Here is a 24,167-nt window from a genome sequence, read left to right as displayed (position 1 = left end):
CCACCTTATCCGAATGAAAAATAAGGTAAGGAGACTCATACTGTAATGTCGAGAGCTCTGACACTCTACGAGCAGATGAAATACCAACAAGAAACAAAACTTTCCAAGATAACAACTTAATATCTAAGGAATGCATAGGCTCAAACGGAGCCCCTTGAAGAACCTTAAGAACTAAATTAAGACTCCAGGGAGGAGTAACTGGCTTTAACAATGGCCTGATTCTGACCAGGGCCTTACAAAACGATTGCCCGTCTGGTACGTCCACCAGACGTTTATGTAATAAAATAGACATGGCAGATATTTGACCCTTTAGGGAACGTGCCGATAAACCCTTCTCCAAACCTTCTTGTAGAAAGGACAGAATTCTAGGAATCCTAACTCTACTCCAAGAGTAGCCCTTGGATTCAAACCAATATAGATATTTAAGACATATCTTGTGGTAAATCTTTCTAGTCACAGCCTGAATCATGGTCTCAATGACCAATTCCGAAAATCCACGCTTGGATAAAAATTAAGCGTTCAATCTCCAAGCAGCCAGCTTCAGAGAAACTAGATTTGGATGAAGGAAGGGCCCTTGAAGAAGGTCCTTCCTCAACGGAAGTCTCCAAGGTGGAAGAGAGGACATGTTCACCAGGTCTGCATACCAAATCCTGCGAGGCCACGCTGGTGCAATGAGGATCACCGACGCCCTTTCCTGCTTGATTCGAGCAATGACCCAAGGAAGCAGAGCGAACGGAGGAAATAGGTATGCGAGACTGAAATTCCAAGGTACCGCCAGGGCATCTATCAGTACCGCCTGAGGGTCCCTTGACCTCGACCCATACCTCGGGAGCTTGGCATTCTGCTGCAATGCCATGAAGTCCAGATCCAGCTGTCCCCATTTGAGAATCAGGCTGGAAAACACTTCCGAATGGAGTTCTCAATCCCCCGGGTAAGAGTTCTGCCTGCTCAGGAAGTCCGCCTTCCAGTTGTCCACACCTGGGATGTGGATCATCAACAGATAGCAATTGTGGGTCTCCGCCCATTGAATGATTTTGGCTACCTCTGTCATGGCCAAGGAAAGCAGAGTTCCTCTCTGATGACTCATGCAAGCCACTGAAGTTATGTTGTCCGACTGGAACCTGATGAACCGGGCCAAGACTAAATGAGGCCAGGTAAGAAGAGCATTGAAGATTGCTCTCAGCTCCAGAATGTTTATGGGTAGAACAGACTCCAAACGAGTCAATGTTCCCTTTAGAGAGCCCCAGACTGCTCCCCATCCTAGAAGACTGGCATCTGTTGTCACAATCACCCAAGAGGGTCTGCGGAAGCAGGTTCCTTGGGAAAGATGATCCTGAGACAACCACCAAAGAAGAGAATCCCTTGTCTCCTGCTCCAGCTGTAATCGCGGAGACAGATCCACATAATCTCAGTTCTACTGACTGAGCATGCTTAACTGCAGAGGTCTGAGGTGGAAATGAGCGAACAGGGTGATGTCCATTGTTGCTACCATCAGACCGATTACCTCCATGCACTGAGCCACTGAGACGACTGAAGCGCTAGGCAAGAATTGAAAATCTTTGATTTCCTGACTTCTGTCAGAAAATCTTCATTCCCAAGAAAATTACCCTTGTATTTGGAACTAAGGAACTCTTCTCCAAATTTATCTTCCATCCGTGAGATTGCAGGAAAAATAACAACATTTCCTTGTGGGATCTTGCTTGTTGAAAGGATGGTGCCTGAACTAGAATGTTGTCCAGATAAGGCGCCACTGCAATTCCCAGCAATCGGAGCACCGCCAACAGAGATCCCAGAACCTTTGAAAAAATTCTGGGAGCTGTGGCAAGGCCTAATGGAAGAGCCACAAACTGGAAGTGTTTGTCTAGTAATGCAAACCTTAGAAACTTGTGATGGTCCCTGTGGATGGAGGCATGCAGGTACGGGTCCTTTAAATCCACAGTTGTCAAAAATTGACCCTCTTGGACCAAAAGGAAGAATGGAACGAATAGTTTCCATCTTGAAGGATGGCACGCTGAGGAATTTGTTTAGACTTTTGAGATCTAAAAGTGGTCTGAAGGTTCCCTCCTTTTTGGGAACCACAAACAGATCGGAATAAAACCCCAAACCCCATTCCTGTATCGGAACAGGAACAATCTTTCCCAGGTCGGAGAGGTCCCGAGCACAGTGTAAGAACGCCTCTCTTTTTGTCTGGTCTACAGATAATCTTGAAAGCAGAAACCTGCCCCTGGGAGGAAAGGTCATGAACTCTAGTTTGTATCCCTGGGACACGATGTCCACCGCCCAGGGATCCTGAACATCTCAAACCCAAGCCTGAGTGAAGAAGGAAAGTCTGCCCCCCACAAGATCCGGTTCCGGATCGGGGGCAGACCCTTCATGCTGTTTTTGATTCAATAGCAGGCTTCATGGATTGTTTTCTCTTGCTCCAAAACTGATTGGGCCTCCAGGAAGGCTTGGACTGCTCCTGCTTGGAAGAGGGAGTGGAAAGATTTCCCTTGAAATTTCGAAAGGAACGAAAATTACTCTGACGTCCCTTTTGTTTGTTTCTGGCTCTTTCCTCCCGTAATTTCAGAAATTATTTCCAAGGTCTTTCCCTTGTAAGGAATCGCCAAATGTTTAGACTTAGATGACACATCCGCAGACCAAGACATAAGGCTCTGCGGGCCAGGACGGCAAAACCAGAAATCTTAGCTCCCAGCTTAATGACCTGAAGGGAAGCATCCGTGATAAAGGAGTTGGCCAATTTAAGGGCCTTTATCCTATCCTGGATTTCTTCGAGGGGAGTGTATGTCCGAATAGAATCAGTCAACGCATCAAACCAGTATGCTGCCGCACTAGTGAAGTGAAGACTGAGGAGTCCCGTATCCATTAAGGATAGGGTCCCCTAACAACTCAAAAACGTGTCCGAGTAAAACACTGAGGCGTGGCAGTCTGTAACGAAAAAGCACAACACTCAGGGACAGCTACCCCTGCAGAGAACTGTATAGGCACTCCCGTGGCCAGGAGACCCGGAACAATAGGACACGAGTACAATCGCAAATAAACATTTGGACTTTGAAGGTGAGCAATCGCCAAAAGTATGTGAAAGCGAAAATGTGCTGCAACCTCCGGGGGAAACAAGCCACCCTCTAAGGAGGAATAAACATAAGCTGGGTTATCCACACGTGTAGTAGTATGAAGCGGTAGGGAACTCGCTTTTTGAAGGACAGGACCCCCAGAGGCGGATGGTTCAGACCTCCCTTGATTCCCTGAGCCCGAGGAACAAGGCGCTCTATTGTAGCTTACCTAACATAACCGACTGACCTGTTTCAACGGGACCAATTCGCATTCATCACAGGACAAAGAATCTGAATTCGAAAGTCGAACAGTTTCAACATCAAAGTCCTCCATAACTGGATAAGAATACCAAAAAGATGGAATATATATATATATATATATATATATATATATATATATATATATATATATAGTAAAAAATTTAAATGGCACCTGACACCCACAATGGCTGGGGCACTCACCACCTCCAACGAACCAGACACCAGCGGACCGGAATTTCTCTGTCGCCACACAGTCAGGAATGTGGAAATGAGAAACCAGACGTAAACACGCCCGATCACAAGATGAACCGCACAGTCCAAAAAAAGCGCGTCCAACCATTAAGGTTGCATCACTTCCCAAGGCCGTTATGTTCCAAAAGCCATGAGCCCAGATAACACTACACATAAGCAGACTGAATCACATAAACATGATAAAAAAAAACCCTGTTCAATCATCCCCCTCAGGAGATATTAACCCTTGATTCCAAGATACCAAAGGAGTCCCACTGAGACCCTGTATTTTCATTATGAGTTACAGTACATTCATAAAGAAGTAAAATGAACCCGAATCCACAACCGTGAAACAGGAACACGGCCCTTCAAGTGTGACGGATAGTAGCAGCGCCTCCGCCATGGACTTGAGAGAAGAAAGCAGGCAGCAAAGCTCGACAACGCTGATTGCTTATGGTTTCGCAGAAAACACTCCCTGCATCTCCGGACTCTAATTTTCATCTAGGCCCTCACTGAGAGGCTGATAGCATTACTTAAAACTCCAGTCCCATTTCGAAGAGTACTACCCTCCATAAGAGACTATCTCAAACTTCTGACACTTCTCTGCCAACCTCCTGGGATGAAAGGCAAATAATGACTGGGGGATGAGGGAAGTTAGAGGAGTATTTAAGCCTTTGGCTGGGGTGTCTTTGCCTCCTCCTGGTGGCCAGGTTCTGAATTCCCAAAAGTAATGAATGCAGCTGTGGAATCTTTCCATTTATGAAGAAAAAGAAAATAAAGGCTGAACCTAAACTGAGGGCACCACAGCCTGTAATACCTTCCTCCCAAAGGCCGCTTAAGCTGAAGCAAAAACATAACATTTTTAAAAAGTATGTAAGGATGACCCAAATCTGATCCATAGAGGCTTCGTTCTTAGAAGCCGAGGAGGAAGCAACTGCTCTAGTGGAATGAGTCGTGATGCTCTCAGGAGGTTGTTGTCCCGCCAATTAATAAGCTAATCAGATGACATTCCTCAACCAAATGGATAAGGAAGTCGCAGTGGCCTTCTGGCCCTTGCACTTAGGCACATAAAGAACAAATAAGGACAAAGATTGTCTGAACTCTTTAGTAGCCTAAAGGTAGAATTTCAGGGCACAAACCACATCCAGATTGTGAAGTAACCGTTTCTTTGAAGAAGAAGAATTTGGACAAAAGGAAGAAACCACAATCTCTTGATTAATGTTGCGATCTAACACAACCTTAGGAAGGAACCCTAACTTGATACACAAGACCGCCTTGTCAGCATGAAACACCAGATAAGGAGAATCACACTGTAAAGCACAAATCTCAGAGACTCTGCGAGCTGAGGCAATAGCCAACAAAAACAAAACTTTCCAGGATAACAAATTAATATCAACTGAATGCATAGGCTCAAACGGAGCATGATGTAGAACACGAAGTACAAGATTTAGGCTCTAAGGTGGAGCAACAGGTTGAAAACAGGTCTGATTCTAGTCAGAGCCTTAACAAAGGACTGTACGTCCAGAAGATCGGCTAATCTCTTGTGTAATAAGACCGATAGAGCCGAGATCTGGCCCTTCAGAGAGCTGGCAGATAGGCCCTTCTCCAAACCATCCTGAAGGAAAGATAAATTTTAGTGACTCTCACCAATGGAAACTGTGTTCCTCACACCAGTGAAGATAAGTCCTCCATACCTTATGGTAGATGCGTCAAGTAACAGGCTTACAAACCTGAATCAATGTGTCTATGAAACTATCAGAGAATCCTCTTTTGAACAGGACTAAACATTCAATCTCCACGCAGTTAGGCTCAGAGAATCTAGATTTCCCTGTATTAAAAAAGGTCCTTCTGATAAGGTAACCTCCAAGGAGGAGACAATGACATTTGCACCAGATCTGCAAACCAGGTCCATCAGGGCCAGGATGGAGCTATTAAAATGACTGGAGCTTGCTCTTGTTTGATGCGAGCCACTACCCAAGGGAGCAGAGCCAAAAGAGTTAACAGATATATGAGAACTCCAAGGAACCGCCAACGCATCTATTAACTCTGCTTGGGGATCCCTCTATCTCGACCCGTACCTGGGTAGCTTGGCATTGAGACGAGAAGTCATGAGATCTATCTCTGGCGTCCCCAATCTGCGACAGATCTCTGCAAACACCTCGGGTGGAGAGACCATTCTCCCGGATGGAAGGATTGCCTGCTGAGGAAATCTGCTTCCCAGTTGTCCACTCCTGGAATGTGGATAGCGGACAAAAGACAGTTGTGAGCTTCCGCCCACTGTAAGATTAAAGACACTTCCTTCATCACTAGGGAACTTCTCTTTCCTCCATGATAGTGGATGTAAGCGACTGAAGTTATATTGTCTGATTGGAATCTGATATAACGGGCTGAACCTAGTTGGGGCTATGCTCTCAACGCATGGTGAATTGCCCGTAGCTCCAGAATACTGATCGGAAGAGAAGATTCTTCCTGAGACCATAGCCGCTGAGCCCAGACAGCTCCCCAGCCTAAAAGGCTGGCGTGCGTAGTCACAATCTCCCAGGATGGTCTCAAGAAGCATCTGAATATGGACAGGTGATCTTGACAAAGCCACCAAGAGAGTCTCTGGTTAGATTGTCTGGGACAATCCCTTGAGACAGGTCTGAGTGATCACCGTTCCATTGTCTCAGCATAAATAGTTGTAGAGGTCTGAGATGAAATCGGGCAAAAGGAATAATATCCATACAGGACACCATGAGCCTAATTACCTCCATGCACTGGGCCACCGAAGGTCTTAAAGTGGCCTGGAGGGAGAGAAAACTCACAATGAAGTGGAAATGCTACTCCAGAAAGGCAAACCTCAGGAACTGAAAATGATCTTGATTAAATGGAACATGAAGGTATGCGTCCTTCAGATCTATAGTAGTAATGAATTGTCCTCCCTTTATCAAAGGGAGGGTTCAATCTGATAGTCTCCATTTTGAATGAAGGGACTCTGAGAAATTTGTTGAGGCACTTTAAGTCCAGAATTGGATTAAAAGTTCCCTCCTTTTTGGGAACCACGAAGAGGTTTGAATAAAACCCTTGTCCTCTTTCTGAGACAGGCACCGGGACGATTACTCCCAGAAGAGAGATCCCTGCCGCAATATAAAAAACATAAATTATGCTTACCTGATAATTTCATTTCCATCGTGGGGAGGAGAGTACACGGCTTTATTCATTACTTGTGGAAATTAAGAACCTGGCCACCAGGAGGAGGCAAAGACACCCCAGCCAAAGGCTTAAATACCACCCACACTCCCCTCATCCCTCAGAAATATTAGGGTATAAATGGTGCCAGAAGAATATATTAAATTTAGGTCCGCCCATCGAAAAAACAGGCAGGGGCCGTGGACTCTCATCCCCATGATGGAAATAAAATGATCAGGTAAGCATAATTTATGTTTTCTATCTAAATGGGAGGAGAGTCCACAGCTTCATTCATTACTTGTGGGAAACATATGCCCAAGCTCTTAGAGGACACTGAATGAAACTGGGAGAGTAAAAGGCGGACCCCTAATCTGAGGGCACCACAGCCAGTAAAACCTTTCTCCCAAAAACGTCAAATTTGTAAAACTTAGTGAAGGTATGCTAGGAGGACCAGGTAGCTGCCTTGCAAATCTGTTCCATAGAAGCCTCATTTTTGAAGGCCCAAGACGAAGCCACAGCTCTAGTTGAGTGAGCAGTGATCCACTGAGGAGGCTAATATCCCGCTGTCTCATAGGCCAAACGGATCAAGCTCCTCAGCCAAAATGACAAAGTAGTAACAGACACCCTCTGACCCCTGCGCTTCCCTGAATACACAACAAAAAAGTAACTTAGGTTGTCTGAAATCCTTTGTGGCCTGAAGATAGAATTTCAACGCACGAACCACGTCCAGATTATGAAGTAACCTCTCCTTAGGAGAAGAAGGGTTAGGACATAAAGAAGGAACAACTATCTCCTGATTGATGTTATGGTTAGACACCACCTTGGGGAGAAACCCCAAGCCTGTGCGAAGAACAGCCTTATCCGCATGAAACACCAGATAAGGAGACTCATACTGCAAGGCCGCTGGCCAACAGAAAGAGAGCTTTCCATGAGAGAAGTTTTATGTCAAGAGAATGCATAGGTTCAAACGGAACCTTCTGCAAGACCCAAATTTAAGTACCAAATTTAAGCTCCAAGAAGGAGCAATCTGCCTAAAAACAGGCCTGATTTGAGACAGAGCCTAAACAAAAGATTGGACGTCAGGGAGATCAGCGAGTCTCCTGTGCAACAGAAAAGATAAAGCCAAAATCCTGGATACCCTCACTCTGTGCCAAGGGTAGCCATGACTCTTACACCAGGACAAGTAAGTCCTCCACACCTTATGATAGATGCGTCGAGTGACCGGCTTTCTTGCCTGAACTAGAGTGTCAATCACATTTTAAGAAAAACCCCTCTTTCCCAAGACTAAACGTTCAATCTCCATGCAGTCAGCCTCAGAGAATCGAGATTTTGATGTTGAAAAGGACCCTGCTCCAGCAGATCCCTGTGACAGGGTAACCTCCACGGTGGAGAGGATGACATCCCCACCAGATCCGCAAACCACGTTCTTCTTGGCCACGAAAGAGCAATCAGAATGGAGGATACTCCCTCCTGCTTTATATGAGCCACTACACGAGGAAGATGCGGTAACGGAGGAAATACAGTATGTATACTAGACCGAACCCCCAAGGCATTGCCAATGCATCTAATAGCTCCCCCTGGGGGTCCCTCGACCTGGATCCGTATCGGGGAAGCTTGCAATTCAACGTTGATGCCATGAGATCGATCTCCGGCATCCCCCACCTGAGACAGATATCCGCAAACACTTCGGGGTGAAAAGACCATTCCCCCGGATGAAAAGTCTGCCTGCTGAGAAAATTTGTTTCCCAATTGTCCACACCCGGAACGTGGATCGCAGAGAGCGAACAGTTGTGGGTCTCTGCCCACTCCAGGATCAGAGACACCGCCCTCATTGCCAGGGAGCTCCTCGTGCCCCCCTGGTGTTGATGTAAGCCACCGAGGTAATATTGTCCGTCTTGAACCTGATAAAGTCGAAGTCCGCCAGACGAGGCCATGCCTTCAAAGCATTGTAGATCGCTTGAAGCTCCAGAATATTTATTGGAAGAAGAGCCTCTAAGCAAGACCACTTCCCCTGTGCCATCCTGGCACCCCAAACAGTTCCCCATTCCGCCAGACTCGCGTCCGTGGTCACAATCTCCCAGGACGGTCTCAGGAAATATGTCCCCATGAACAGGTGATCCAGGCGGATCCACCAGGAGAGGGAAAGCTGAGTCCACACATCAATGAATATCAGCTGCGACAGATCGGAATGATCTCCGTTCCACTGTCTCAAAATGCACAATTGAAGAGGCCTGAGATGAAACCTAGCGAATGGAATGATGTCCATGCTGGAGACCATGAGCCCAATCATCTCCATGCACTGAGCTACAGATGGTCTCACAGTAGACTGGAGGGCAAGACAGGTAAGATCGCTTGTCCGTGAGAAAGATCTTCATGGGCACGGAGTCTATGATTGTGCCCAAGAACTCCACCCTGGTACTGGGAACTAGAAAACTCTTCTGGAGATTGATCTTCCAACCATGAGACTGAAGTAACTGCAGCAGGACCCTGGTGTGGGCCTCTGCCAGATGGGATGACGGTGCCAGAACCAAAATGTCATCCAGGTAGGGCGCCACCGCGATGCCCTGGGATCTGGCTACTGCTAGAAGGGCCCCCAGGACCTTTGTGAAGGCTCTCGGGGCCATCGCCAGATCGAAGGGAAGAGCCACGAACTGGAAATGTTTATTAAGAAAAGCAAATCTGAGGAACCTGAAATGGTCCCTGTGAATCGGAACATGAAGGTAGGCATCCTTCAAGTCTATAGAGGTCATTAGCTGCCCCTCTTGAACTAGGGGCAGAATGGATCTGATTGTTTTAATTTTGAATGATGGAATGGACAGGAACTTGTTTAAACATTTAAGGTCCAGAATCAGGCAGAACGTGTCCTCCTTCTTTGGGACCACAAACAAATTGGAGTAATACCCTAGACCCCTTTCTGCCTGGGGTACTGGTACAATAACCCCTAGAGTGGAGAGATCCAGCACACAACCCAGAAAGGCCTCTCTTTTTTCCGGCCTTGAAGATAGGATTGACAGAAGGAATCTGCCCCTGGGCGGAGAGGACTTGAACCCTATCCTGTAACCCCTGGGTGACTATCTCCAGAACCCAGGGGTCCTGAATGTCCTGCAACCAGGCGTCTAAGAAAAGAGACAATCTGCCCCCCACTCAGTCCGCAGACCAGTCGGGGGCAGCCCCATCATGCGGACTTAGTCTCGGCAGGCTTCTTGTGCTGTTTAGACTTGTTCAGGGCTTGACCAGGCATCCAGGGACCCTTGGTTTGGTCTGCTTTCGCAGTGGGCTGTTGGCGTTGCGCCTTATCCCCACGAAAGGGACGAAAATTAGCACCCTTAGGTTTCGCCTTCTTATCCTGTAACCGTGGATATGATAGAGTTTAGACCTGGACCAAACAGGATCTTGCCCTTAAAAGGCAAAGACAGCAGCCACCGACCACAATTTTAGCCACAGAGCCCTGCGTGCTAGAACCAAAAAACCTGATACCTTAGCATTCAGGCGGATTTATTTGCATATTAGCGTCACAAATGAAGGAATTGGCCACCTTTAGGGACCAAATCTTTTCCTGCACCTCCTCGAAAGAGGGTTCACCCTCAATCATATCAAATAAGGCATTGCACCAATATGACGCAGCTCCAGCAACCGCGGAAACCGCCGCTGCCGGTTGAAAAACAAAATTTATGCTTACCTGATAAATTTATTTCTCTTGTGGTGTATCCAGTCCACGGATTCATCCATTACTTGTGGGATATTCTTCTTCCCAACAGGAAGCTGCAAGAGGATCACCCACAGCAGAGCTGTCTATATAGATTCTCCCCTAACTGCCACCCAAAGTCATTCGACCGAAGACAAGCAAGAGAAAAGAGAAACTATAGGGTGCAGTGGTGACAGACTGTAGTTTAAAAATAAATAACACCTGCCTTAAAATGACAGGGTGGGCCGTGGACTGGATACACCACAAGAGAAATAAATTTATCAGGTAAGCATAAATTTTGTTTTCTCTTGTAAGGTGTATCCAGTCCACGGATTCATCCATTACTCGTGGGATACCAATACCAAAGCTATAGGACACGGATGAAGGGAGGGACAAGGCAGGCACTTAAACGGAGGGCACCACTGCCTGTAAGACCTTTCTCCCAAAAATAGCCTCCGAGGAAGAAAAAGTATCGAATTTGTAGAATTTAGAAAAGGTATGAAGCGAAGACCAAGTCGCCGCCTTACAAATCTGTTCAACAGAGGCCACATGTTTAAAAGCCCATGTGGAAGCTACTGCTCTAGTAGAATGAGCTGTAATTCTTTCAGGAGGCTGCTGGTCAGCAGTCTCATAAGAAAACCGGATTATACTTCTTAGCCAAAAAGAAAGAGAAGTTGCCGAAGCCTTTTGGCCTCTCCTCTGTCCAGAGTAGACAACAAACAAAGCAGATGTTTGACAAAAATCCTTTGTAGCTTGTAAATAAAACTTTAAAGCACGAACCACATCAAGATTGTGTAATAGACGTTCCTTCTTGAAGAAGGATCAGGACATAGTGAAGGAACAACAATCTCCTGATTGATATTCTTATTAGATACCACCTTAGGAAGAAAACCAGGTTTGGTACGTAAAACTACCTTATCTGCATGGAAAATCAGATAAGGGGAATCACACTGTAAAGTAGATAACTCCGAAACTCTTCGAGCTGAGGAGATAGCTACTAAAAACAGAACTTTCCAAGATAAACGTTTAATATCTATGGAATGCAAAGGTTCAAACGGAACCCCTTGAAGAACTTTAAGAACTAAATTTAAACTCCATGTCGGAGCGACAGGTTTAAACACAGACTTGATTCTAACTAAAGCCTGACAAAATGCCTGAACGTCTGGAACCTCAGCCAGACGTTTGTGCAAAAGAATAGACAGAGCAGAAATCTGTCCCTTTAAGGAACTAGCTGACAATCCCTTCTCCAATCCTTCTTGGAGAAAGGATAATATCCTAGGAATCCTGACTTTACTCCATGAGTAACCCTTGGATTCACACCAATGAAGATATTTACACCATATCTTATGATAGATTTTCCTGGTGACAGGCTTTCGAGCCTGAATTAAGGTATCAATGACCGACTCGGAAAAACCACGCTTTGATAAAATCAAGCGTTCAATCTCCAAGCAGTCAGACGCAGAGAAATTAGATTTGGATGTTTGAAGGGACCTTGAAGTAGAAGGTCCTGCCTCAGCGGCAGAGTCCATGGTGGAAAGGATGACATGTCCACCAGATCTGCATACCAAGTCCTGCGTGGCCACGCAGGAGCTATCAAAATCACTGAAGCTCTCTCCTACTTGATCTTGGCAATCAAACGAGGGAGCAGAGGAAATGGTGGAAACACATAAGCCAGGCTGAAGGACCAGGGCGCTGCTAGAGCACCTATCAGCGCTGCCTGGGGATCCCTTGACCTGGACCCATAACAAGGAAGTTTGGCGTTCTGACGAGACGCCATGAGATCCAGTTCTGGTTTGCCCCATAGTTGAATCAGCTGGGCAAATACCTCCGGATGGAGTTCCCACTCCCCCAAATGAAAAGTCTGCCGACTTAGAAAATCCACCTCCCAGTTCTCTTATCTTTGAAACCTCCAACATTGCCAGGGGGCTCCTTGTTCCCCCCTGATGGTTGATATAGGCTACAGTCGTGATGTTGTCTGACTGAAGTCTGACTGAAATCTGATGAACCTGACCGCAGCTAGCTGAGGCCAAGCCTGAAGAGCATTGAATATCGCTCTTAGTTCCAGAATGTTTATCGGAAGGAGTGCCTCCTCCTGAGTCCACGAGCCCTGAGCCTTCAGGGGAGTTCCAGACTGCACTCCAGCCCAGAAGGCTGGCATCTGTCGTTACTATAGTCCATTCTGGCCTGCGGAAGCTCATCCCCCTGGACAGATGGACCTGACATAGCCACCAGAGAAGAGAATCCCTGGTTTCTTGATCCAGATTTAGTAGAGGGGACAAATCTGTGTAATCCCCATTCCACTGACTGAGCATGCAAAGTTGCAGCGGTCTGAGATGTAGGCGGGCAAACGGTACTATGTCCATTGCCGCTACCATTAAACTGATTACTTCCATACACTGAGCAACTGAAGGACGAGAAGTGGAATAAAGAACACAGCAAGAGTCTAGAAGCTTTGACAATCTGGCCTTCGTTAGGTAAATCTTCATTTCTACCGAATCTATCAGAGTCCCTAGGAATGAAACTTTTGTTAGAGGTGATAGAGAACTCTTTTCTTCGTTCACCTTCCACCCATGGGACCTCAGAAATGCCAGAACAATGTCCGTATGGGACCTGGCGATGTGAAGATAAGCATCCTTTAAGTCTACGGTAGTCATATATTGACCCTCCTGGATCATAGGAAGGATGGTTCGAATAGTCTCCATCTTGAAGGATGGGACTCTGAGAAATTTGATAAAGATCTTGAGATCTAAGATTGGTCTGAATGTTCCCTCTTTCTTGGGAACTACAAACAGATTTGAATAGAAGCCCTGCCCCTGTTCCTCCTGCGGAACTGAGTGGATCACTCCCATAACTAGGAGGTCTTGAACACAATGTAAGAATGCCTCTCTCTTTATCTGGTTTGCAGATAAATGTGAGAGATGAAATCTACCTTTTGGGGGAGAGGTTTTGAATTCCAGAAGATAACCCTTGGACACAATTTCCAATGCCCAGGGATCCTGGACATCTCTTGCCCAAGCCTGGGCTAAGAGAGAGAGTCTGCCCTTTACTAGATCCGTTTCCGGATCGGAGGCTGCTCCTTCATGCTGTCTTAGAGGCAGCAGCAGGCTTTTTGGCCTGTTTCCCCTTGTTCCAAGCCTGGTTAGGTCTCTAGACCGGCTTAGACTGGGCAAAAGTTCCCTCTTGTTTTGTGTTAGAGGAAGTTGAAGCTGCGCCACTCTTGAAGTTTCGAAAGGGCCGAAAACTAGATTGGTCCTTAATTTGTTGGACCTGTCTTGAGGAAGGGCGTGACCTTTTCCTCCAGTGATGTCATAAATGATCTCCTTCAGTCCAGGCCCGAATAGGTTGAGAAGTTTAGACTTTGAAGTCACGTCAGCTGACCAGGATTTAAGCCATAGCGCCCTACGCGCCTGAATAGCAAAACCTGAATTTTTATCCGTTAGCTTGGTTAAATGAACAACGGCGTCAGAAACAAATGAATTGGCTAGCTTAAGGGCCTTAAGCTTGTCAATAATATCTTCCAACGGGGTTTCAACCTGTAGAGCCTCCTCTAGAGACTCAAACCAGAAAGCCGCAGCAGCAGTTACTGGGGCAATGCATGCAAGAGGCTGGAGAATAAAACCTTGTTGAATAAAAATTTTCTTAAGATAACCCTCTAATTTTTTATCCATTGGATCTAGAAAAGCACAACTGTCCTCGACAGGGATAGTGGTACGCTTAGCTAGAGTAGAAACTGCTCCCTTCACCTTAGGGACCGTCTGCCACAAGTCCTGTGTAGCGGCGTCTATAGGGAACATCTTTTTAAAAACAGGAGGGGGAGAGAACGGTACACCTGGTCTATCCCATTCCTTAGTAATAATTTCAGAAAACCTCTTAGGGATTAGAAAAACATCAGTGTAAGTAGGTACTGCATAGTATTTATCCAATCTACATAATTTCTCTAGGACTAAAATAGTGTCACAGTCGTCCAGAGTTGCTAAGACCTCCCTGAGCAATATGCGGAGGTGTTCAAGATTAAATTTAAATGTAGACATATCAGAATCATGCTTCAGCTTCAGTACATTGTGAGGGTGTATCAGACATAGCCGCTAAAGCGTCAGAGAGCTCTGTATTTATTCTAGTCCCAGAGCTGTCTCGCTTTCCTTGCAATCCTGGCAGTTTAGATAATACCTCTGTAAGGGTATGATTCATAACTGCCGCCATATCTTGTAAGGTATATGCAATGGGCGCGCTAGATGTACTTGGCGTCCCCTGAGCGGGATTTATAGGATCTGACACGTGGGGAGAGTTAGACGGCATAACTTCCTCCTTGTCAATTTCTTCTGGTGATAAATTTTTTAAAGCCAGAATATGGTCTTTGTAATCTATAGTAAAATCAGTGCATTTGGTACACATTCTAAGAGGGGGTTCCACAATGGCTTCTAAACATAATGAACAATGAGTTTCCTCTATGTCAGACATGTTTAAACAGACTAGTAATGAGACCAGCAAGCTTGGAAAACACTTTAATAACTGTGAACAAGCAAAAAATAAAAACGGTACTGTGCCTTTAAGAGAAAAAAACAATCACATAAACTGCAAAACAGTGAAAAAAGCAGTAAATTCTACGAAATTTTTACAGAGTGTATAATAGACTGAAATAGCATTGCACCCGCTTGCAAATGGATGATTAACCCCTTAGTTTCAAAACCGGATAAAAAAAACGATAGCCGTTTTTAAACAGTCACAACCAACTGCCACAGTTCTACTGTGGCTTCTACCTGCCCATACGACGACTTTGGAAGGCACAAAAACCCTGTAGAGGGGTCCTATATGTCAGGGGACTCCTTGCAAGCTGCAAAAACTACTGCGCAATTTAGGAGCGAAAATAGGCCCCTCCCAACATGTACTCACAAGGAGAGGGCCTTAAAAAACTATCCCTAGGCAAAATCTAGTCAGCCATGTGGAAAAACTGAGCCCCAGAATAAAGTTTTATCACCATTTGTAGTAAACGTTTATATACATCAAGCAAACGTTATATCTATTAAGTAATGAGAGTAAATAACAAAAATATTACCCTTTACAGCAAGCATGATACCAGTCGTTATTAAATCACTGTAATCAGGCTTACCTTAAATAAATCAGGTACTGTCAGCATTTTCTAGCTTATCTCTCTAGAAAAATGTAAAACTGCACATACCTCAGAGCAGGAAACCCTGCACGCTATTCCCCCAGCTGAAGTTACCCATCTCTTCAGTTATGTGTGAGATCAGCAGTGGACCTTAGTTACAAACTGCTAAGATCATCAAAAAACTTCAGGCAGACTCTTCTTCACCTCTGCCTGAAACCAAAATAGTACAACTCCGGTACCATTTGAAAATAATAAACTTTTGATTGAAGATAAACTACATTAATTCACCACATCTCTCTAGCTACTTCCCTTGTCGAGAGCAGCAAGAGAATGACTGAGGGTGGCAGTTAGAGGAGGAGCTATTAGACAGCTCTGCTGTGGGTGATCCTCTTGCAGCTTCCTGTTGGGAAGGAGAATATCCCACAAGTAATGGATGAATCCGTGGACTGGATACACCTTACAAGAGAAAACAAACCCCGTGTGTTGAAACATCTTTCGTAACATGTTTTCCAACTTTTTATCCATAGGCTCCTTGAACGAAGAACTATCCTCTAAAGGAATCGCCGTGCGCTTAGCGAGCATGGAGATGGCTCCATCCACCTTAGGAATGGTCCCCCACAACTCTAGCTGGGCCTCCGGGACGAAGAAAAGCTTTTTAAAGTGAGAAGAGGGGGGAAAAGGAAGAACCTAACTGCTCCCACTCGTTCTTTATAATGTTCGCCATCTTGACAGGAACCGGGAAAGTCTGGGAGACCACCCTGTCCTCGTAAACCTTATCCAACATAGGAATGAAGGGATCTTCTGGAAGCTTGGGTTCCGGAACCCCTAAAGTAGCCAGCACTCGCGTTAATAAAAAAAAACGCAAGTTCTCCATCTTAAACCGAAAGCCGAGCTCCTCCGCTGCCGGACTCCGACCCCGAAAGGGCCCCTTCCAAAGCGTTGGATAGGGCTTCGTCATCGCCCCATCCTACTGGGGCATTTGACAGAGAGAAAACCTGGGTCGGGCCGCTATGAAAAGCTCTAAGCTTGAGCTTAGCAGAAAGCGGCAAAGCGTGGATCACCTTAGCTACTGCCGTTTCAAGCTGATCCAGGAAATCAGGAGGACAAGCAATCTCCCCCGAAGGGGTAACAGTCGGACCCTGGGGTGCTGCATGTGGGATAGGGGACGCCATTGGGGAACGCACATCACGGGATGGAGATCCCTCAGAGGTGGACAGCTCAGTAGTGCTAGACATTCTCTTTTGTTTGGAAGTCGTAGCCTTCTCAAGGCATGTGGAACACAGTTGCACAGGCTGGTCTACCAAAACCTCACAATAAACACAGGTATAGGACTTGGTTAAAGAGGGATTACCCTCTAACGCGTCAGAATCCTCCATAGATTTAAAAAAAAAAAAAAAAATAAGACAGGCACCCTTATAACCAACCAATGGCCGGGGCACTCACCACCTCCTATGAACCGGACTGTAGAAATCGCTTTGTCTCCTCCATCGCAGATCCGACCGGAAGTGAAGAGGCCCCACCCGGTCACAAGGATGTCTAAGCAGGACCGCCCCTGCCGAGGAAAAAAACACGACAAAAAAGCCTGCGCAAAACACCCTGAAGAGAACCTGTCAGTTCCACAAAAATGCCAGAGCCACGCTCTTGCACATAACACAGCAAACACATAATAAACTCATCATGTACATATACCCCCTGTTCAATAATCCCCTTATAGGAATATTAACCCTTGATTCTATAAAGATAAAGGTGCCACACTGTGGCCCTGTCTTCTGTGTTATTATATAAAGATGAAACGATCCAGAATCTACGCCGTGGAACAGGAACACGGCCATTCAAGTGCGACAGGTGATAGCTACACTCCTGACATGGACTTGAGAGAAGAACGCATTCTGCGAAACATGTCAATGCCGATTGCTATAGGAGCTGTTAATATGAGTCGGGATGGTGCTCCCTTTGCATCTCCGGACTCTAACGTTCACCCAGGCCCTCAACTGAGAAGCTTGAAGGGCTACTTAAACTCCTGTCCCATAGCAAAGGGTAGAACCCCTCATAAGAGGCCTCTGATTTTCCGGCACCTCTCTGCCACCTCCTGTGACAAAAGGCAAAGAATGAATGGGGGATCAGGGGAGTGGGGGAGGTATTTAAGCCTTTGGCTGGGGTGTCTTTGCCTCCTCCTGGTGGCCAGGTTCTTAATTCCCACAAGTAATGAATGAAGCCGTGGACTCTCCTCCCCTTTAGATGGAAAGACTGTCCTCTTCTCTAGTCTTGAAGATAGTCTGGAGAGGAGGAATCTGCCCCTGGAAGGATGAGACTTAAATCCTATTTTGTATCCTTGACATACAATATTTAAACACCCAAGGATCCTGAACGTCCCAAAACCAAGCGTCTGAGAAAAAAGACAGACTGCCCCCCTACTCAATCTGATCCAGGATCGGACCCCCCGCCCCTATGCGGATTTGTTATCTGCAGGCTTCTTGGCCTGCTTGGATTTGTTCCAAAACTGGGCAGGCTTCCACATGCTCTTGGACTGCTCAGGTTTAGAGGACGATGGAGTTCTTTGGGGCTTGTCTGAATGAAAGGAACGAAAACTAGAAGACTGATGTCCCTTATTTGTATTCTTTTTGTTCTGGGGAAGGAATGCACCTTTCCCCCCAGTAACAGTAGAAATGATGGAATCTAGACCTGGTCCAAATAAAATCTTCCCCTTAAATGGTAAAGAAAGGAGTCTTGATTTAGAGACCCTATCTGCAAGGACCGCAAAGCCTGAAGTCTTGGCATTCAAACGGACAATCTGCATGTTTGCATCACAGATAAAGGAGTTGGCTATTCTCATACCCTTCATACTGTCTTGAGAATTATATTGTAATGCCTAAAAATAACAACTTAATATCTATGGAATGCATAGGTTCAAACGGAACCCCTTAAAGAACTATAAGAACTAAATTAAAACTCCATGGAGGAGCAATTGGTTTAAACACAGGCCTAATTCTAGTCAAAGCCTGCCAAAACGATTGAACATCTGGGATATCTGCCAGACACTTGTGTAACAAAATAGATAAAGCAGAGATCTGGCCATTTAGTGAACTCGCTGATAACCCCTTCTCCAATCCTTCTTGGAGAAAAGACAAAATCCTAGGAATCCGAACTCTACTCCATGAGTAGTTCTTAGATTCACACCAATAAAGATATTTACGCCATATCTTATGGTAAATCTTCCTAGTTACAGGTTTACGTGCCTGAATTAAAGGTATCTAAGACCGAATCAGAGAAACCTCGCTTGGATAGAATTAAGCGTTCAATCTCCAAGCAGTTAGCTTCAGAGAAACTAGATTCGGGTGAAGGAAGGGTCCCTGAATGAGAAGGTCCTTACTCAATGGAAGAGTCCAGGGTGGCAGAGAAGACATGTCCACCAAGTCGGCATACCAAATCCTGCGAGGCCACGCCTGAGCGATGAGGATCACTGATGCCTTCTCCTGTTTGATCCAAGCAATAACCCAGGGAAGAAGAGCAAATGGGGGAAATTGATATGCTAGGTTGAAGGACCAAGGAACCGCTAATGCATCTATCAACTCGGCCTGGGGATCCCGGGACCTTGACCCGTATCTCGGGAGCTTGACATTCTGACGAGACGACATGAGATCCAATTTCGGCCGGCCCCATCTGAGAATCAGATTGGAAAATATTTCCGTATGGAGTTCCCACTCTCCAGGATGAAAAGTCTGCCTGCTCAGAAAATCTGCCTCCCAGTTTTCCACCCCTGGGATGTGGATTGCTGACAGATGACAGGAATGGGCCTCCGCCCACTGGATTATCTTAGCTACTTCGGTCATCGCTAAGGAACTCCTTGTTCCTCCCTGATGATTGATGTAAGCCACTGTCGTTATGTTGTCCGACTGGATTCTGATGAATTGAGCCAAAGCCAACTGAGGCCAAGCCCGAAGAGCATTGAAGATCGCCCTTAGCTCCAGAATGTTGATGGGAAGGAGAGACTCCGTCCGAGTCCATACTCCCTGAGCTTTTAAAGAGCCCCAGACTGCTCCCCAACCTAACAGGTTGTCACGATCACCCATGACGGTCTGCGAAAGCACGTCCCCTGGGACAGATGATCCAGAGACAACCACCATTGAAGAGAGTCCCTCGTCTCTTGTTCTAGGGTTATTCAAGGAGACAAATTCGTATAATCTCCATTCCACTGCCTGAGCATGCTTAACTGCAGAGGCCTGAGATGAAACCGAGCAAACGGGATGATGTCTATTGCCGCTACCATCAATCCGATTACCTACATGCACTGAGCCACTGACGGTCGAGGAGAGGACTGAAGGGTTCAACATGTATTCAGAATCTTTGACTTTCTGATATCTGTCAGAAAAATCTTCATGGATATAGAGTCGATTAGCGTTCCTAAGAAGGGTACCCTTAAACTCTTTTCCAGATTTACCTTTCACCCGTGAGTTCTCAGGAAGGATAGCACAATGTCGGTATGGGACCTTGTTTGCTGATAAGATGACACCTGGATTAGAATATCGTCCAGATAAGGCGCCACTGCAATGCCCCGCAGTCTTAGAACCGCCAGCAGAGACCCCAGAACCTTTGTGAAAATAGACCGAAAGGGAGAGCCACAAACTGAAAGTGTATGTCCAGGAAGGCAAACTTCAGGAACTTGTGATGATCTCTGTGGATAGGAACATGAACATATGCATCCTTTAGATCCACCGTCGTCATAAATTGACCCTCCTGGATCAATGGAAGAATGGTACGAATAGTTTCCATCTTGAACGATGGAACTCTGAGAAACTTGTTGTTTAGACTCTTTAGATCTAGGATAGGTCTGAAAGTTCCCTGCTTTTTTGGGAACTACAAACAGATTCAAATAAAAACCCTGTCCCTGTTCCTGAATTGGAACTGGACAAATTATTACATTGTGTAAGAGACCTCTCTTCCATGGGAGTAACGCCTCTCTTTTTATCCGGTCTGCAGATAATCTTGAAAGAAGAAATCGTCCTCGAGGGGAAGAATTTCTGAACTCCAGTTTGTATCCCTGAGACACTATTTCTATAGCCCAGGGATCCTGAACATCTCGTACCCAAGCCTGAATGAAGGAAAGTCTGCCCCCTACCAGATTCGGTCCCAGATCGGGGGCAAAACCCTTCATGCTGACTTGGAATCAGCGGTGGGCTTCTTGGATTGTTTACCTTTGGTCCAAGATTGATTTGGTTTCCAAGTTGACTTGGTTTGGGAAAAGTTTCCTTCCTGTTTAGAGGAGCAAGTAAAAGAATTTCCCTTGAAATTTCGAAAGGAACGAAAATTATTCTGTCGTCCCTTCTGCTTATTTCTTTTGTCTTTAGGGAGGAAATGACCCTTGCCTCCTGTGACGTCAGCGATAATTTCCTTCAATCCAGGTCTAAACAAGGTCATTCTTTTTCAGTAGACCCTCCAACTTCTTATCCATTCCATAGGGTCGTTGAACGCACAACTATCCTCAATAGGAATAGTAGTTCGTTTGGCCAAGGTGGAAATAGTTCATTCCACCTCAGGGACCGTTTACCAAGCTTCCTTGACAGCGTCAGCAATTGGGAACATTTTCTTGAAAATAGGAGAGGGAGAGAAGGGAATACTAGGTCTCTCCCATTCCTTATTAATAATTTCCGAAGTTCGCTTGGGAACTGGAAAAACCTCTGAGTAAGAAGGAACTACTAAATATCTGTCCAACTTGCTCAATTTCTCAGGAACGACCACTCCAGCGGAATCACAGTCGTCCAAAGTTACTAAAACCTCCCTGAGTAACAGATGGAGGTGTTCTAGTTTAAACCGGAAAGAAACAACTTCTGAATCTTTCAAAGGTAAGGAACTCCCTGAGTCTGAAATTTCACCCTCCGATAGAACCCTGGGAGGGTACGTCAGAGGTTTTACCAGAGCATCAGACACTTCGTTAACCATATAGTTTTCCTTCCGTTTACGTTTGCCTTGAAGTATAGGAAAGGCAGATAGCACCTCCAAAAAAAGAGTAGAAGACTGCAGCTATATCTCTTAATGTAACTGCAGCAGAAATTTGAGGCGAAGTACATGGCACTGCTTGGGCGGGCGTTAAAGGCTGGGACGATTGTGGAGAAAGCTGTGGCATACCCTGACTCTCATTGTTAGACTCTTGAGAGACACCCGCCACTGACAATTCTTTATCATGAAAAATCTTATCTTTATAGTTTAAAGCCCTCTCAATACATAAAGGGCAAAAAGGAACAGGAGGTTCCACATTGGCATCCAAACACATTGCGCAGACAACATTTTCTAATTCCATTCTGTTAGAACAGTACAGAAAATGAAACAAAAATGACTTGAAATTTTTTTTTTTTTTGGCCCTTTAAATACTACTGGCCCTTTAAATGCACCATTCAGACTCTCTTACTATATGAGAGAAGAGTGAAATAATAAAATACAGTGAATTAATAACAAATAATCGTATTTACTTTGCACACTGTGTCTTTAAAAAATAAACGTAGCCGATAATTCTTATGTGTTGAACAGAAAAAATATATGTTTAAAAACTGAGCATATTAATCCTGAAAACAGAGATACTATTTGCCCGTTCAGACACCTTACAGCCTCAATCAGCTAAGCTGAGGCGCCTACCTGCCTCCAGACCTTAGACCTCTCTCCTTAGGAATATGTCTGGTCGGGCCACAGAGCACTTACAAACGCCTGCTTAGATAACCATGTGGTTAAGCGTACTGCCCGAAGAGCTGAAGTAATATGCGGCAGACTTGTTCCCAGTCTTCAACCGGAACAAGTGATAAAATAAGATACGCAACACCTAGAAAGCGCGCAAAATAAGCCCCGCCCATTGTGGGTGTCATCTTAAACTGAAACTGAATTATGTCCCACCAGTTCCCATTGCTCTAAAGCCACCAATTGCTCTCCTGTAAAAACCGATATGGACTATGGCTACACCCTGGACAAAACAGCACACTCTGGCACTGTTTTAAAATAAAAAACTCTTGATTGAAGAATCAAAAACTAACACCTCACTTTGCCATCTCCTATCACTAACATAGGCAAAGAGAATGACTGGAGTTGGAGGGAAGGGAGGAGCTATATAACAGCTCTGCTGTGGTGCTCTTTGCCTCCTCCTGCTGACCAGGAGATGTAATCCCACAAGGAAGGATGAAATCCGTGGACTCATCGTGTCTTTAAAAAGAAAAAAAAAGTCCTGTAGGAGTAATAGGCGTGCCGTGGGGAATTGCATGTGAAACAGGGTTAAAACCGGGATGTGGAGTTAGGGTAGGCATCTCCTGGACAACTGAGTCCTGAGAGGTTGACGGCTCAGAGGGGTTAAATTTGTTAGAAGGGTTAATATCTTTTGCTCCCTTTCTGGACTTTAGAACATCCCCTAGGCAATTTGAACAGAGTTGTGCAGAAGGAAAGACCAAGGTCTCCTCGCAATATAGGCAGGCATTGGAAATAGTTACAGATGGTATAGAACCCTCTAAAGGGTTAACTACAGAGTCCTCCACAGCTGGAGATTAATCCCTCACAAGGAAAAAATATATAAGTATTTTGAAGGCACCTCTATCCCATACCAACGGCTGGGGTACTCACCACCTCCTAGATACCCAGAGCAAACTCCCTGTCGTGTCGAGAAGAGACCGTGCAGCAGGAGGATCGATATCGCAATTATGGAGCCGATCGCATCCAATCACTTGGTGCACAATTAGGTGCCTCCACTTTCTTAGATAGAAGCGTGCGAAAATTAACAGAAATTGCGTAGCGATCTGAGCATTCCAATGCCTCTGACTGTCCCGCTATGCCTGAGTCAAATCACACCTGGACCCCTCACAGGTGCTCTAGAAAAGAGCTAAGCAGCACACTAATTCCCATACTGTTTCTTCTTCCATCTCCATGTATAAGGAGAATTAGAAAAAGTCCCCAGATGCTATAGAGGTATTTACGTGTCACACTGTGACCAGAGGAGTCCCTAGGTACTTTCTCTGAATAAATAAAAGGGATTTACCCCCAGGATCAATGCTGTGGAACAGACACAGCCTCTCAGTGTGTGACAGTCATTAGCGATGTCCTGACAGGGACCTGAGTGAGAAGGGAAAAATAGTGTAGCTCATCAACACTGTTTACCCAGAAGCTGTTAGATCAATAGTGTAGATCCAGTCACAGAAAAACTTTCCCTGTATCTCTAGACTCTAACTTTAATCAACACTCTTACTGAGAGATTTACATGACTACTTCAAGCTCCAGTCTTCTCTTGCAGGGAAAATACAGATTAAAGGACTATCTTCTTTCTTCTAACACTTTCTCTGCCATCCTCCTCTAGTGACGAAAGGCAAAGAATCACTGGGGGGATAGGGGAAGTGGAAGGGATATTTATAGCCTTTTGTTTGGGGTGTCTTTGCCTCCTCCTGGTGGCCAGGTGCTGATATTCCCAACAGTAAGGAATGAAGTTGTGGTCTCTCTCTACCTTTGGAAAGAAATCTTTATTATCTCTGGTAACAATGTATAATCAGAAAGGATTTAAGTGATGCAGTAAACACCCCACTCACCCACACAGAACACGGCTTTCATAGGATCTTGCTTGGCCATACCCAGCATGGGTAACATAGTCCCAAGGATGGAGTTCAGAAACGGCACCATCCCAAATACTACAGAAGACAGGGAG

At 45.5% G+C, this 24,167-nt stretch overlaps 1 protein-coding gene across 1 annotated transcript in view; it reads right to left on the bottom strand.

Annotated features, from left to right (window-relative positions):
* The window catches only part of MROH1 (maestro heat like repeat family member 1), a 1,587,326-nt gene that overhangs the window by 1,403,968 nt on the left and 159,191 nt on the right, over positions 1-24,167 (bottom strand). Inside the window, exon 4 of the mRNA XM_053715983.1 lies at positions 24,052-24,150. Within this exon, the coding sequence (XP_053571958.1) occupies positions 24,052-24,150 (99 nt within the window). The remainder of the gene's footprint in view (positions 1-24,051; positions 24,151-24,167) is intronic.

Source organism: Bombina bombina, chromosome 5 (genome assembly GCF_027579735.1).
Source record: "Bombina bombina isolate aBomBom1 chromosome 5, aBomBom1.pri, whole genome shotgun sequence".
Lineage (NCBI taxonomy): Eukaryota > Metazoa > Chordata > Amphibia > Anura > Bombinatoridae > Bombina > Bombina bombina.
Note: the sequence above shows the minus strand (reverse complement) of the source record. Positions and strands in the feature narration are given on the sequence as shown.